This window comes from Scatophagus argus, chromosome 16 (assembly GCF_020382885.2).
Source record: "Scatophagus argus isolate fScaArg1 chromosome 16, fScaArg1.pri, whole genome shotgun sequence".
In the NCBI taxonomy this organism is placed as follows: domain Eukaryota; kingdom Metazoa; phylum Chordata; class Actinopteri; family Scatophagidae; genus Scatophagus; species Scatophagus argus.
Genome location: NC_058508.1, coordinates 6,710,590 through 6,727,478, shown reverse-complemented (window position 1 = coordinate 6,727,478; position 16,889 = coordinate 6,710,590). Strand labels below are relative to the sequence as shown.

General features: G+C 42.1%; 1 protein-coding gene across 1 annotated transcript in view; it reads left to right on the top strand.

Annotated features, from left to right (window-relative positions):
• Positions 1-16,889, top strand: part of LOC124073809 (glutamate receptor ionotropic, NMDA 2B) — a 116,315-nt gene that overhangs the window by 75,894 nt on the left and 23,532 nt on the right. The window contains exons 8-11 of the mRNA XM_046416325.1: positions 316-508; positions 11,701-11,815; positions 14,514-14,722; positions 15,126-15,297. Coding sequence (XP_046272281.1) covers positions 316-508; positions 11,701-11,815; positions 14,514-14,722; positions 15,126-15,297 — 689 coding nt within the window. The remainder of the gene's footprint in view (positions 1-315; positions 509-11,700; positions 11,816-14,513; positions 14,723-15,125; positions 15,298-16,889) is intronic.

Sequence of the window (16,889 nt, the reverse complement as noted above, 5' to 3'; positions counted from 1 at the left end):
CTCTCTGAATCATCATGTAGTGTGTGCTCTGTCTCTTGGAGTGTGTTCAAAACATACACTCTGTATACCCTAACAGAGTTATCCCTGTGTCTACCCGCTTTAGTTTCCTCCATCTGTCTGTCTCTGTCCTTTGTCTCTGAATCTCTTCACTTTTCTCCCTAAAATCTAGTTCACCTCTCTCATTTTTAATGCTGTATTTATGTTACATTTCTGAATCTTTCCTTGCTTACCTCTCTACTTTTGCTAACCTGCCAGTCCCCTTCTTACCTCACCATCTCTCTTCTGATGTCACCTCTTCTCACTTTGTCCGCCCAGGTCTGCTCTCCGTGTCCTACGACGAGTGGGACTATGGCCTAGAGGCCCGCGTTCGCGACGGTGTGGCCATCATCACCATGGCAACCTCCACCATGATGATGGACCGCGGCCCTCACACCCTGCTGAAGTCCGAGTGCCACGGAGCCCCCGACAAAAAGACTCCCATCTCAGGCAACCCCAACGAAGTGCTCAGGTGAGCAAAGGAGGAGGCTGGATGCTTTACTGTTCAGACATTTAATTGCAGCACACTGTGATTTAAGGCATATCCAAACTGGATTATTTACATGTTGCACTTACTTTTTAGTCAGTTTAATTATTTGGTTGAAGGAATAGCTTAGACATTTTGGTTTTGGCAGAAAGATAGATATGAAGATTGATAGCTCCCTCCGATCTGAGGGTGGTATCCGTCTTCTCATTTCACTCTCTGCCAGAAAGCAAAAAATTCTGTATTTTTCCCCAGCCAAGAATCAAATGGAATGTATTTATGAGTGATTGATCAGTCATTGCTGACCACATGAGCACAAATGCTGTACTTTAAATAGCTTGATGACATGAAAATGGCCAAGTGTACAGGTGTGAGTTTTCGAGTGCTGCCAGAAGGCCCCAGCTGTGACATGATTTAAATGTTCAGCTTCCTGTTGAATGTTGAAACTTCAACGGGGACTTTAAATCATTACAGTTGCTGTTAGTGTGAGAAATTCGGAGTGTATTAGAGGAACAGTGTTCTTTTTCCTGCTTCATGTGCAGTAAAAAAAACCTCACTTTTTTGCCCTTCTGCACATGAAAACTAGCATTGTGGTGTGCAGTGTATAACAGGGTATACGGGTCACGTATCTCAGCAGTGGTCTCATTTGTTTACAGTCATTTATGTACAATTACTCTAATGTCTCCAAATTAATGTGGCAGTGATTTATCGATGCTAAAATGCTACACACAGCAGTTATAAAAGGTGCACGGGTCCAGGTGGTGCAACATCAACATGAGCATCCTGATGTAGATCAGCACAGCCGTGGATACAGCAGATGCTTGCACACACACACACACACACACACACACATCTTTATTCCCCGCATGCTGTGATCATCCTTCCCCCCCATGTGATAATAATACCCTACACACACAAACACCCCCTTCACATGCCCCTTCCTCTGGAAAATCCAACCCCACCCCCTCAGCTGTCTGTCTCAGCAGCAGGCCTTTTGAACTGGTTGTGAAGCACAGTATTCGGCGGCGCTTTGCTCTGCGCACTGCCTAATTGGTCCCAATGGTGTTTCAGTCGACGAACACTAGCCCCTGTCGTGCTGTGCTCCAGAGCTCAGCGCAGTATTTTATACAGGGACAGTGTCACCCCTCTACAACTGTATATGTGTTGTACGTACGTGTTTTTTTTAATGCGCTAAAGAGATGCAGACCATCAGTGTGTGTGTGTGTGTGTGTATGTGTGTACATGTATCACGACTGATGTGAGTTTCTGCCTTTTCCCCACAATATTATCCCAAAATGTTTCCACAAAGGCACATGCACATTCTTGCAGGAGAAGGCAGGTGAGAAACACGTGCTCACCTTTTTGGATTGCACCGTGAACGAGGGATAATTTAACCGCTCACGCTCCAAGTTTAAGCTCCTGTCCTAAGGTAGCAAAGCTTTGTTGTCCGTTCCAGGGAACTCTTTAGATGTCATTTCAACCCCTGTATGCTTATTCGTTCCTTTCTGTGGCTTTGCATTTGTTTCACCACTGCTCTCTCTGCTTTGAGATTACAGCGGAGTTTGTGGCAGCTGCTGTTGTCCCAGAATACAATTCCCCTGTTCTGCTCTGTTGTGCCTGGCTGTGGTCTGCTGTGCACCGCTCTGTTCTTCTCAACTCTGCTGTGGTCTTTTCTGCTGCATCCTGTGTTGCTCTCTACTTTGCTCAGCTCCCTCTTAACTCCATCATGTTCTTCTCTGTCCTCTCTTGCCCTGTAGTCTTCTGCTTTGTTCTGTCCTGGTCTGCTTTTATACATCTGCTCGCCTCTGCTCTGCTTTGTTCCACTTTATTCTCTTCTGTTGAGCGCTGTGCTACTCTGTTGTCTGCTCACACTGTCTTCTTCCCCCTCTGTGTTCCCCTCTCCTCTCCTCTTCTGGTTTTCCTCTCTTCTTTCTCTGTTCTGCTCCTCCCCAGTCATTGTCTGCACTCCAGACCTGCAGTTTTATAATCAACTTAGCTGTGTTGTTGATTAGATCAGTTGTGAACGCTGCTAAGATCCTTCGCCCCTTGCTGCCTTAACTAAATTTGTTTGGTGATAACCTTTGTCTTCAAGTGTTCAATCAGGAGATTAGCATTTGGCCTACAGTCTATATTCTAGAAACTGAGTGAATGGCTGGCTTACCTGGCTTGCTGGCTGCTTGGTTGGCTGGATGGATGACCTGCTTTGTAGTTGGTCCTCTACTAAGTGAACCATTGGATGAAGAGATGAACGATGGGTGGACAGGGAAGCAAATCAATCAGAAAGCTCATTTGTAGAGCAGGAAACCCCTATATTCAATGAAACCCTCCACTGAATTCAAACATGATTTCTAAACATTCATACACACCTTTACAGCTAATCGTGAGTAAATCATGTACTCTATAAAAAATGAAGCCAAAATATCCCAGCTAAGAGCGGGGCCATCATGTGCTGTTGAGATCAATTGGTGCCTTAGTCTGCGCAGTAGACTCGGGCGGCTGGGCTGTGGTATTGACATACACCCATCACAAGCAGGGCTTAGCTGTCAATCATGACAATTCATTCCCCCCCCCCCCCACACCGCCCTTTTTGGGTTTTTTTTTAACGTCAAATAAGTAATTAAAACCAACTTTTAAGAAAAATGAACACTTAAACAAACATCAACATGATGAGAACTACCTAAAATGACAGACACCATCTTTTGGAAAAAATATATTTAACATGTATTTAAAGTTTCTATTTTGGTTCGTGTCCCATCTGCTAACATGGAGCATGAAGGAGTTATGATCTATACTAGAGCCTGCCACCAGGGGGCGATCAGAATGCTTTGGATTTGCTTAATGGACAACTGTCAAGTCGTCCATGTACAGTCAGTGGGTCCAACCATTTATCCATTATTTTTAGTTTTCATTAAACACCTCAGTTAATTGTTATAGCTGGCCCAATATGTGGCTATACTATTGCAATCAAATCATTAATTCTATTACCTCTGGTTGAAAATCACTAGATGATGATGACAGGATTTTCACCTGTCAAAAAAAATCCAAAACTAGTCACCCATAGCATGACTACAGAACTGCCCTGTCTGTTTCATGAATTCTTGTAAGGTAAATTCTGAGATGTGTTTTTTTTTTCTGGAGCAGCCACCATATTTTGAAGCAGTTGAAAGACGAGTGGTGAAGGAAGGAAGATGGTACTCTGTCAGTCATTTATTTTACAGCCCAGTGAAAAGCTGCATGTTATGAGCAAGTACATATGTGCCAAATCGCAGTGAAAAAAGCGATGTTTGTGGGACATCTTCTGGTGGGGATTGTGACTATTTGGAGATGATCACACATCACATGTTTTTCAGGCTTATAGATTACAAAGGGGTTTACATTTTGCTCAACTGTTGAGTTATGGAGAATTGCTGTATGGTCACAGTCATCTACTTTATGAACTATACATTATGCTGATCCCTCTCTGTTTAGCATTTTCTTGTCCAGCCCTCTAGAGCTTCATAGAATACCACAAGAGAAGGACACGTCACTCCGCTAAGTAAATTAAGTCCACTGTAGCCAGCACTGTGACATTCCAGCTAATGCTTCAGTACAAGCCTGACAAATGAAGATAGCAGGAAGAGGAAGAAGAGAGCAAAGCAAAGCACAGAGAGCAAAAGACACAGTGAGTGAGAGATAGCAGGAGAGAGACTGCTGCTGAGCAATACACAACAGCGTGAGAATCATGAGTTTGACAACAGCGGCCCTGACCTTGCCAGACGTGGACAGGTTCCAAATGAGCTTGGAGTTGGAAAGGTGTCAAGTGCTTTTAAGCGCTGTGGACATTTTTGAACTTCTGTGGCCTCAGTGAGGCTTTCAATAGAGTGTATCTGTGTATGTTTGCATATGTGCGTGTGTGTGTGTGTGAGAGAGAGAGAGAGAGTGTGTGTTTGTGCATTCGGCTGTGAGCGTGCCGTTCACTCTGAAGCAGCATTTTGACCCTATTGAGCCGAGAGATGAGTGTGCGCCAGCTCGATGGACAGCGTGTCCACCTGTGCGAGAACTGAGCAAAGTTAAAAATAGTGGATTATTTGGCAGCTAAATGTCACTAATATCTCTGTGGCTCACGTAAAACAGCACAAAAACAACAGAGGCCGATGGAAGGTTTTTACAGCAAAAGATAACATATCCGGGCACTGTACAAGTCAGATGTGGAAATGATATCATGAAATATTCTTTTTAACCTGTATTCATTCACATTCACACACATTCACAACTGAAAGCTGCACAGTACACCGTTTGATCTGCAGACCTCTGAGCAGCCATGTTCCTCGATCCTGGTTTGCTAAGTTGTGTATTGAAAACTCGAAAAAGTTTTTCGATTTGAAAACCTTAGCTTAGCTCGTGAGAAGCATAACAAAAGCACACTAATGATGTCTGAGGAGTGTGATTGATTGATTGTGATGTTGACCAAGGAACACCGGCAAAATCAACTCACGCTGGGTGGATGTTTGAGGCCTTAAGGCTCTGCTTTTTCACTTTCCCCAACCTGCTGATTATCCTGCTGATCCAATTTGTTCAGTAAATCTACTTTTAGTGTACTGTAAGTGATCAATTTGGTATCCATTTTTTGGGTTTCTGGCTGTTGCAGCAAATTACCCATAATAGTGTTTTGTATTGCTGTAATCTGCAGTGGGTGACAAGGGCAACCATGCTGCAACTCTGGGATTCGGGGGACACGCTACAAATACATGAACATGGCATCGTGCACATCACAAACAGCAGCAACAACAAATGTGTCCAGGGCCGTGTTCAGCACTTGTGTCCTCTGGAAACACTTTCATTGTCTTTTTCTGTATATGCGGTGCTTTTCTATAATGTGTTGTGCATATTTGTGACACATTTGTGTGCATGATTGTGTGGTGTGTGTTTGCATTGAGTTCTTTTATTTTTTGCATTGTGTGTATTTGATTGCATTTTATATAAGTGCACTTTCAGAGAGAATTTACTTTTACCACACAGGTCACCATCCTCAGGGCAGTGCAGTCTGTGTTGTGGTATCATACAGCAGAACACCAGTTCTCTCTGCTGTGAAGCTATCAGTAAATTCACTTTAAGAGCTAATGCCTTCAGTTCTTCTTGGGACATGATGGAAAACACTGCCACAGAAAGGAGGGAAGGATAATTTATTTCCGCAGTCGGATCTGGCAAGATTCTACTTTCAGTGACATTATTTGAGAAGTCCAAACTAATCATAAATGCTGGAGTTTCATTCAGACCCTGCCAACCCTCACCATCCTCATCAGAGGAGCAACCTAGGATGAGTTTTATAGTTTGCATTTTTGGAATTTCAGCTATCTGTTTTTTGAACATTCAAAGTAAGAAGCCATTAGTTTAAGAAATTTTTGTTTACCTGTTTTCCTTTTGTAGACGATGTTGAAATTGTTGTTGAAATTGCATCATTGACTTCCATTTTGAAACCCTACATAGTCAACGACATGGGATACATTCTGATAAAATGTTTTGTGATGTGCATTTACATTGTCAGTCTGCCAGGCCTTTCAATGTAAAACACTGTCACCGGGGGTTAAGAGTCAGGTGACTATCAGAACGCAGGAACACACTGACAGCTAGTTTAGTGAGCAGACTGACATGGGGAGCAAAGCTGATGATTATGCATGATAATGATGCTGCTGTCACCATGTCATTTAAAGCAAAACTGGCCCAAGAAATTCTCAGATGCAAAGACTTTGTGCTTTTCTGTTTTTACCTTTGCTATAAACTGAATCTCTTGGAGTTCAGACTGATTTTTGGACAAGAAGAGACATTTGACATTCTCTTGAAGATTCTTGAATTTTTCACTGTTACACATCAAACGAGTAATCAGTTGATCTTGAAAATAATCTGTGGATGATTCTTTAATGAAAATAATCAGAAGCTGCAGTCCTAACAGCAACCATGAATCTAAACATCCCCAGTTCAATCATTTAAAAAAACAAAGGTATGCTAAAAGCTGATGTCTTTCAGGTACACTATATCTTACTCATAATCCAAAGCATTTTACAAATTAGTCAAGCAAGTCAATAATCATCAAAACCAATAGGATTTATCCTCTAGGGGCCATGAATGTTTGTATAAAATGTCCTGCCAGTCCATCCAGTAGTTGCTGAGATATCTCAGGATCAAGGCGGTGGACCGACTCAACAACACTGCTCCACACCACCTGTGGCAGGTTAAAATTGAAGTTAATGTAGTTATGCACAGAAATGTAATATTTCAGAATTATTTTATGAATTATTTATATTTTAAGAAATATTTGCACAGGGGCACAAATGTCATAGTTTTACATAAATTCAACTAAAAATAAATACACAACTTAAAACGTCTGGGGCCAGGCATGTGATTTGTGTGTGTGTGTGTGTTTGTCTGTGCGCTTCTCGCTAATTCAGAGCAAGTCTATAAAGGCCAATAGAGTGGAGTGTTTATGGGGCAGGCCTGTGGGAGGCGTTAAAAAGGTACCTGTTTGTGACAGGGCTTGACTGGAACTAGGTCAGGATGCTCCCATTCTCTCTCTCTCTCTGTCTCTGTCTCCCCCCCTTCTTTCTTCCCTCTCCCTTTCTCTTCATTTTTATTTCTGTTTCTCTTTCTCCCTCGTAAATCTTTTCATCTGTCTCTGTCACTAAATCTTCTTTTGCCTGCCAGGTTTATTCACTTCTCTACTTTTCCGTAGTTTTATTTTATCTCACATAATCATCGCATCTCCCTCTATTTTTATTACATTTTTTTTCCTCCCTTTGGCTGCCCCCCCCCCCCCCCCCCTTCTGTAAGCTGCTGTAACTTTTGATTCTTATGAGACCTTCTTTGTCTTTTTGAAGTTTTATTATAAAAAAATTTGCAAAACAAACCAAATTCAAGTGTTTTGCTAAGTGTCCCTGAAGTGCAGAGAATTCACTCTGTTCAAAGGCAGCCATTCTGAATTAATCTTATTCTGATTAGTTTTAATTAGACATTGTCTGTCATTTGTCAAAAATAAATCAAACAAAGCCACAGATCTATTGCTGTGCTGTTCTCCCTCCTGCCCTCCTTTCTGTGTCTCTGTCCTGTCTTGTCATCTCTCTCTTCCCATTAGCACAAATTATTACACTCTTTACACATTCAGGTCCCATGCCTTACCACACACATGGGTACCACTAGATGCATACTTGTGCAACCGCTTACACATACACAACAAATTCACACCTCCCCCATGCACACACAGACACACACACACACAGACACACTGTCTCACTGTATACCCCAAGTGTGCATGCGGCAAAGTTACAGTATTTAAGTTTGCCACAGTGCCATATGGGGCATGTTATCATTCTCCATATAGATTCCTCCTCTGCAAATCCAATAAGTACATTGCACCACAGTAATTGCTAAGGAGTGTAATTCATGACTAATTCATGTCAGGGTTAATTTATTAAAAATGACTTATCAATATTTCACACATCTCCTCCATTATTCACACCAGAACATGCGCTAAAATGTATCTGTGTCAGGCCATGGAGTTAGCATGGCAAGTGTTTGTGTTTGTGTGTGGATGTGTACGTGTGTGCATGCACACACACACACAGAATGATTTACAATGAGAATTCAAATGAAATGTTTGCACAAATGTGAGGCGGGTAGTGAAGGGGATGTGGCCGCTGTAGGTTTTCTTGGAGCTCTGCCTGATGGGGTCCATTGTCAATCACTTTCATTCGCCAGGTAGAGACAGCTGCTGCTGCTGTTTGAATTTAAATTCACCTGCTGTACTGTATGGCTGAGATACTCTCCTCTAGCTTGAGCTGGAAACTGACAGGTTCAACCGGATATCAAAACAAGAGGCATATTGGGTGGGCAAATGTGAGTCTTTTTTATGGTATTCACACAGACTGTACGTGCGTGTGTGTAGCTTTAGCTTTTGAAAATGAGAGGGGGTTATAGTTCAGGTTTGTGTCAACATGTTTACTTGTGTTTCTGTCATGGTAAGAAAGGTAGTGAAGGTGACTTTCACACAGCTGCCCCAGTGGACCTGCTCAGTGGCCCATAAGAGGCTGACTGGGTGGCTTCCAGATGCGGAGTAAACTCTTACTGTTTATAGTGCGGGTAGGCGCATGTGTGTCCATTTTTTTGTTGTTTTGAAAGCAGAGCGATCTGCACGAGAAAACACAGAATTGAAATATCAAAGATAAAAAATATACAGTAAAGTAATAATCCTACAAGACCAGTTCCCCTTCTCACACGCACCATCAGACAAGGGCCATAAAATAGACAAAATTTACACCCATTGGTACCTAAAAGATCAACCATACATGTCCACATTGATTCATATATGCGTGTGTCAAACACATCTTGTCGTCAACCCACAACAGACTGTGAAATATTTCCCATGTAGCTCCGAAAACCGTCGCAGTATTCATCAAAGAGATGTGGACTTCTTTTGAGATTCAACATAGTGTTTTCTGATGCCATGTACAAGAGAGGAAATTTCTTTAAGCTGCATGAAGACAGGAGGAGGATCTGCACTTATTCATATCAAAGCAGTGCATTTTATTACCACCAATCATGAACAGTTTGATAAACCACAACTTGTTTTTTTTGGCAAGAGGGATGTCAGACATGTCCAATCTTAGATAAAACAACTCAATAATTTCTAAAAAATCTCCAATTTTGAACCCAGTTGAGTGTGTGCAGTTTTACTGGTTGTGACACAGGAAGTTGAGAGGACGTGATGGAAAGCATGGATGGAACACAAAGTGGAAGCATCTTCTTGAAAACAGAAATGTGATGGGAGAAGAGGGAAGAGATCGCTGCACTCTAGTAGTAATATGTCCCATCCCCTCGCTCTTTTTCTTTGAATCCCACCTCTCTCTGTCTGTCTCTCTTCCTCCCACCCTCTGTGAGATTATGGTTACCATAGGAACACAGCAGATTGGCTTGGAAGTCACAGCGGTTGTGGGTACCATGGCAACACACATATGCTTGTGTTTCGCTCCCTCAATGTGTGTAGGACACGCAAACACACGCACACACACACACACGCACACACACGCACACTGTAGACACTCACAAAGGCATTGTTGCACATAACAATGGCTCGCTCAGTGAAGATTAAAGGGGGCCACAGCGTCAAGTCATTTTGTAAATGGCTTATGATTTATGCAGCAGATTCTGTGCACTTTGTATCAGTGCCAAGGCTTCATGGGACGGGGCAGTTAGCTGGACACATGGGGCTGCATGAGATGGTGCGATGCTGGATGATTCTGCTCATCACAGCCCATTGGAAATATCAATATTTAATACAGGAAATAGAATAAGGAAGCTGGCATTAGAGTAATTGCTGGATTATTACATAAGTTAATCCATTCTGCACATAGGACCTGTATAGATAGATAGATAGATAGACACTCTGATTCCACTGGTGATCATTTGTCCTGATACATGACCCAGTCCGGTGTTTACAGACCCCACATGCCACCAAGCCAGTCACACACACACACACACACACACACAGTCACATACACACAAATGCACCCTTGTTTGTCATTTATATATTCATCTACATATATATATGGTGAGCATGGTTTTGAGGCAGTGTTTCCATGGAAACAGTCAGAGAGATAGGAAGAGAGAGAGTAAAGGGTGAGGGAGTGAAACAGTTAAGAGATTCTGTGTGAGTGTGAGTGTGTTTGTGTATGGTGTGTGTGTGTGTGTGTGTGTGTGTGAGTGGGATGACAGTGAAGTGATTTGAGTTCACCTGACATAAACATTTCTGTTCTCATATACACACACTTACACACTCCCACGCACATTCACCATAATCACTGCAAGAGACTACAGTGTTGAGTGTCTACGTGTGTGTGTGCATGTGTGTCTGTGTGTGTGCTTGTGTTCAGTTGAAGGGAGGTGAAATGATTTCACCTGACAGAAACAATGCTGCTTTCTCTTGGTTTCTACTTCTCCTCCACACAAACACACCGACTGAAGCAGACACGAAGAGAGCCAGACACACACACACGCACACACACACACACACTGAGCTGACAAGCAGCTGTTGGTGTATCATATAGTATTTTTCTGTTCCATTTAGACACAAACTGCATTAGTCATTTTTGTGCTTCCTGTCTTTGTCCCTCTCTCCAGAGCTCGCCGTATGATTTGTCAATGGGACACGACAAGACTGGTGTAAGAATCAGTCACTTTATCTTTAAAGTGATGGAGCCAATTTTTCCACAGTTTTGGCTATTTTTTATTTTGTTGTCCATGTGTCCCGCTAGATCATTTGTTGTGGCACTCCACGCTGCCACTCTATAATTGCAGCATAGTGTAAGATTGGTGCCTCTAGCCAAATTATTTAAATTGTTTTGTCCAATAAAAATTTATAGATTTTTAATTTGCATTTGTTTGTTTTTTGAAAAGAAAAAAAGAAAGTTTGCTTTAAAGCATCAATTTATTGGTTCCAATAGAAAACAACATCAAAATTATGTATAAGGATAAAATTTCAATCAAAAACTGCCCAAGCAATTTTGGGATGATTTGGATGGATGATTTTAGTGTTTATCCAGGAATTTGCATAGCAGTTAGCTTAGCTTAGCACAAAGAATGGAAATGGGTAGCCTGACTCTGTCAAAAGTTAAATTCCACCACAAACCATCAGCTAAAATTCCAACTATCATTTTTACATTTCAGTTTTTGTACATAATAAACAAAAAAATATAACAGTTAGCTTTCAAGGTGCTGACAGGCAGATTTTGTTGCCTTTAGATTGAGCCATGCTAGCCGCTGTAGCTTTACATTTAGGGGACAGACATGAAAGTAGTAACAAAGCTATCATCTCTCTCATAAAAGCTTATTTTCTAAAGTGCGGAAGAATACCTTTAAGCATGATCGCATTGAACGCCGGGAGAGGCCATTGCTGAAATGAATCTTGCTCAGTGCAGGTGATGAATTTGTGTAATACCAGTAGGTTTGTCTGAAAAGCTAATGCTTAAAAAATAAACTAGAAGTGCACAATGAAACTTTGGTATTTGAAGGATTGAGACATGGGCCCTCAAATGATACAGATATACGGGAATAAAAGCTTTGAGAACTGCCCCTGACAAACATATTTTTCAGGAAGTGATGTGCGCCTGAACGAGTCACTTTTCAGCCTCTCTCCTCAATGTTTCCCTCCACAGGTACCTGATGAATGTGACGTTTGAGGGGCGTAATCTGTCATTCAGCGAGGACGGATACCAGATGCACCCCAAGCTGGTCATCATTCTGCTCAACAAGGAGAGACAGTGGGACAGGGTGAGTGAGAGAAAAGGGAAGCGTTTCCATGTGTGTGGTTGTACATTCATGTTGCTGGTTAAAACACATGGTCATGCTTACAACGTGTAAACTGTTAAAGCACATGAAAGACAGGACGGTAGCAACGGCAGCGAGTTAGCTGTACCTTCAAAGTAAAGTACCTGTCTGACTCTCTATCTGAATCTCTTATCATCTGATTTTCACTTTTGAAGCATTTTAAGCCTTAAGCTTTATAGGCGCTGCTCTGATTAGATATTATCAACTTGAGAAGGTGCCTTTGAGCAATGCACTGCAGCACAGGCTCCAGAGTGGTGATATAGAGGGAATGCTTGTCTGCATCTGTTCATTTCCAAAATTTGGGTAGCTCTTTCGTACTAACCATCATTTATCTAGTGTATATATATTTTTTTAGTTTAGCAGATAATGCACTCAGAGCCCATCTGCCAAAAGTAATTTGTTTTTTTCATTCACTTTTATGGAAAAGTGTCTCTCATGACCACAAGGGGTTCCTGTCAGAACTGATCCAGAGCAAATAGTAATAAAAACATCATGGGTGTATGTAATTCTGGGTACATTTAAAGGTTCAGTGAGTGATTTTGGAGACAGATAGCTGATTGTCATTGGACTTTGATGACCTGGGAATCAGACTCAACGAGTTTAACCACAGTTACCCCTGGGTACCATAGAGAGCTTGTCGGTACGGTTCTAAATTTATGCACAAGCATCCCCTACGCAAGGAGATATTGATAAACTGGATTCTGTACTTGCAGATTAGCATTTGCATGGATTTAAGCACATTTAAGCATGGATTTAAGGACAAAACTGTGCCCCAGGCCTTCAGATTGGGGAGACTTCAGCCAAACTTTCTATGTAGCCAGTCAGCTTTCTCTGAAGGTTAAAACATTCTGTTGTACAGATGGAGAAACTGATACAACTTCTTTAAGTAGGGAAGAGAAGTTCATAGAGCAGACAATCCTGAGTCATACTCTGAACCAGCAACCTTAAATGAACTTGATGCTCCCTGCCACCTGCAAAGTCACCAGCATGCATCTGTGTTTCCTGATGCTTACCTTCCATTGTACCTGCAGTCCTGCAGTCTGACTCCTTTGACTCTGTCTATTCTTTATTCTCAGTGTTTCTCTCTTTCTTCTGCCTCTCTAATCTATATTCTGTCCTCTGATCAGAGAACAAGGTGAATTGCTCCCCTCCTGTCTCCTCTCTCTCTCTCTCTTTCTATCTCTTTCTCCCCTTGCAGCCTGCACCACCCCTCCTCCTCCTCCTCCTCCTCCTTGTCCTCCTCCTTCTGCTCCCTTACTCATGTTTAATTCTTAGCTTGACTTCCAGCTGAACCACTTTTTTGGGTTCCTAATGAGTTCCAGCTCCTGCAACCATCCTTCCACTGCATCTTTGAAGTAATGTGAAGACTGTGTAGTGTCCAGTCCAGTTTACTCCCCTACAGGCTGATTTTTAACCCTGTCCTCTCCTCCTCCCTGCCCCTTTCTCACTTATTCCCTCCATCCCTGTCTGTCTCTGTCGCTTCCCTTTGCTCACTCTTTTTCTATTCAGATAAAACAAGGGTGCACTGTTCCCCAGAGATACACACCCTTAGCTTGGCCACTTCAGGCCGCAAATTTGTGCATTAAGTGTGTGTGAGTGTGTATGTGTCTATATTTACATATTTAGTGACTTTACACACTCACATCTCAGCTCCTCATCTTGCCCACTCTCCCATTTGCCCACTGAGCTGATGATCCCCATCCATTTCCATCCACATTTGTCCCTTAGTGAAAGTGGTACTCTGGGCACTTAGGGTACAGGCAGACTCCAGGTATCATGGTTTCATGTGACCGGCATCTGGGGGAAATTGACTAATTAATGACGCTTATTCTGGTGAGTAGAGCCACAAGGGCTGAAGAGCCCTACAGACGTACAGCTGGGCACTCCTCCAGAAGAGCCATCATTTTGCATCTGAATGAGCTCCATCTCTGGCTTTCTGTCTCCGTCACACAGGCGCTCACTTGACTCTGTTGCTCCACTGATAGTCCAGTTTCTCCCTCTTTGTCTGCAAATTTCGATCAGTCTCACTTTTCACGTATGACCATTTGTTTGTTCATGTCTTAATGTACCCCTCACACTTCTTTTTATGTCTTTCTCTCCCTCTTTAATCTCTCCATCCACCTCGTCTGTCTCACTCATTATCTCCCCACCCTCTCCTCTTGATCTGAATTCTGCTCTTTCCCCCGTTCCAGTCTCGTCCTTCATGTTAACCTTGCTCTCATTCTCTACTCTGGGTCCCAGTTCTCTCCTCTTCTTTCCTCTCACTAACTCCCTCCATCACCATATTTCACATATGTATTTTAATATCAGTCATAAAACTCTTCTGTTCATACATTACCACATTGTCTTATTATTGACAGATGGGCTAATCACAGTTAACAGAAAATGAGGCAGTTAAACCCTAATCAGAGTGAGGTGTTTTTGCACAACAAGCATTCAAACTCTACATTGCTTTTTGGTGATGCATTTCAAGTCTGGCTGCTTGTTTGCAAGAGCTGAGAGGCAGTTATTTCTGATGGACGGGACTCATTGCACTGTGGAATTTAATCTGAGTGAATTTTTGAATTTCATTCCTTTCATACATCAAGTATGCAGTTCTAAATTAAAACCATTAACAAAATTGATTGCTGTATTTCTGCAGGTGGGTAAATGGGAGAACGGTTCCCTGTCCATGAAATACCATGTGTGGCCTCGCTATGAACTTTATGGGGGAGCAGCAACCAGGGAGGATGACCACCTGTCCATCGTGACATTGGAGGAGGCTCCTTTCGTCATTGTGGAGGACGTGGATCCACTGAGCGGAACATGCATGAGGAACACCGTACCCTGCCGGAAACAGATCAAAACAGTGTGAGACTCAAAGCTCGGATGTACCAAATCAGTGACACAATCTGGGGTGAAAACGTCTGAGAAAGGAGAAGAAGAAGAACTCAGCATACATAGATAGAGACTAGTGTTTTTCTGTCCATCTGCCACAGTAGCTCACAGATCTACTTAGTGCAGAACTGACCAGGAGTAGAAATGAAAAGAAAAAAAACAAAACAAAACTGGCAACTGCCTAAATTTTGCTTGTGAATGATGTTAATTTCCCATGGCAGCTGCACAGAGCCAGAGGTAGAATCAGTTCACACTTCATCTGCGTGAGACTGACAGTGCCAGAAACACCAAATCACAACTACAATTACCAATTCAGACAGAAGTACATATTTGAATTAAATAATGATCTGTTTTATCTGCTTGTCTCCCTATGCAGTAATCAGACGAGGGAGTCGGGGATCTACATAAAGCGTTGCTGTAAGGGTTTCTGCATTGACATCCTGAAGAAGATCGCCAAATCGGTCAAGTTCACCTATGACCTTTACCTGGTCACTAATGGCAAACATGGAAAGAAGATCAATGGAACATGGAATGGAATGGTGGGAGAGGTGAGGAGATGACTTTGTGTCTGTCGTTGCAAATGAAGATTTCACCTCATTCTCACTTTGCAACACCACTTCACCATTATTGAATTTACTGCTCTTTGAAAGGTTGTGTTGAGACATTTGGGCGTACATTGCAGAAAGACGTTGGCATATTTGGCAACAAGTATAGGAGAATGACTTCTTGCCAGAAAATGCTTCAATTACAAAACAGCCTTTGGTGCAGAAGTTGAAATTGATGTTTAAAATGACTCCCAAACAGTGTGTTTGGCAACAACATAAAGACTTTTTTTCCCCTAGAGACTGAAAAGGTGTAGGCTGAAGCTGCGGCTTGTTTCACCAACCCCTTTATTCAGAACGCTGCCTGCTTTATGTCAACAGCAACATCAGACAGATTTTACACCATCTGTGTGCCAACATGACGTTCTTGATTCAGCATAAATTCACTCTGACTCTGATGTTTTCAGGTAGTCATTTTTGACCTTGGCCTGAATTTTGGAGCCTTATTTGTATTTGTTTTGTAACTGTTTTCCCATTCTTACACAGAATAGGTAATGTATGGTAACAATATGTGTCCCTAATTTTATACAGTATTGCAGTAGATTTTCACATTTTTGTTTTGACATGATTTAGGGCTTAGGGCTGCTAGCTTGATTTATGATCGGGTAGCAATTTAGTTTCACTTCAGAGATTGTCCAATAAAATCAAACATTTTTGAAGTTTCAACTCAGGTTCCAAACTCTACAACAAAGAAATTCAGCTACAAAATAAATTAGTTTCATCTGCAAATAAAATAAAATTCAAATCTGAGTTTACAATTACATACCTGTGTGCTGCAAATAAGAGACAGGTATGTGCTCGTGGCCAGTAAATAAATTGTAAATTGTCACCAACATGCAGTCCGTGTTTGCAGTCCGTTTTTTGGTAATGTTTCATTAAACCTGTTGAGGGATCATCAACAATTACTTTCAAAGAGCAGGCGAAGGTGAAGGAAAAGATCAAAGAGGAGACAGAGTTACAGCCGGTGTTCACCTCGGTGCTATATTTAGCTTCTATAGGAGCTGCCTGAAGGGTTTATTTCCTCTTTGAACTGTGCTTTCATACCTGAAATTATGAGCTTTCCTTTCCGGGTCAACCCTCTGCCCAACAGACCTAACACTTATGTCAGATGGGCTAAACACCCCACCCAAGGGTGCATACAGTTCAGTCAACTGCAACAGTTCACTTTGGGCTCTAAACATTCCCTAATCGACATTGGTCCCAAGGTGAGGTCGTTGTCAGTTCTCATACTTCAACCTATAACAACGAGCTGCACTTGTCCCATCTGACTTTGGCTATTTGTTAATGAAGGGAAGAAGGCAAACAGATCGATCGTAGCCCAAAGGTCACAGGTTGAAATCACTCTCCATCCCTTCTTCATTTGGACGCTGAAGTTTGGGCGACCTTCAGAAGTCATCGACGAGATTATGCGTCCATTTTGTCCTGCGTTGAAACTTTTTGCTATTCAATTTACATTAAACTGACCCATTTAATCTATTATATAAAGCCATTTAAGTCATTCTGCCAGTCAGCCTGTGTATTTAGTGGGCACGGAGCTG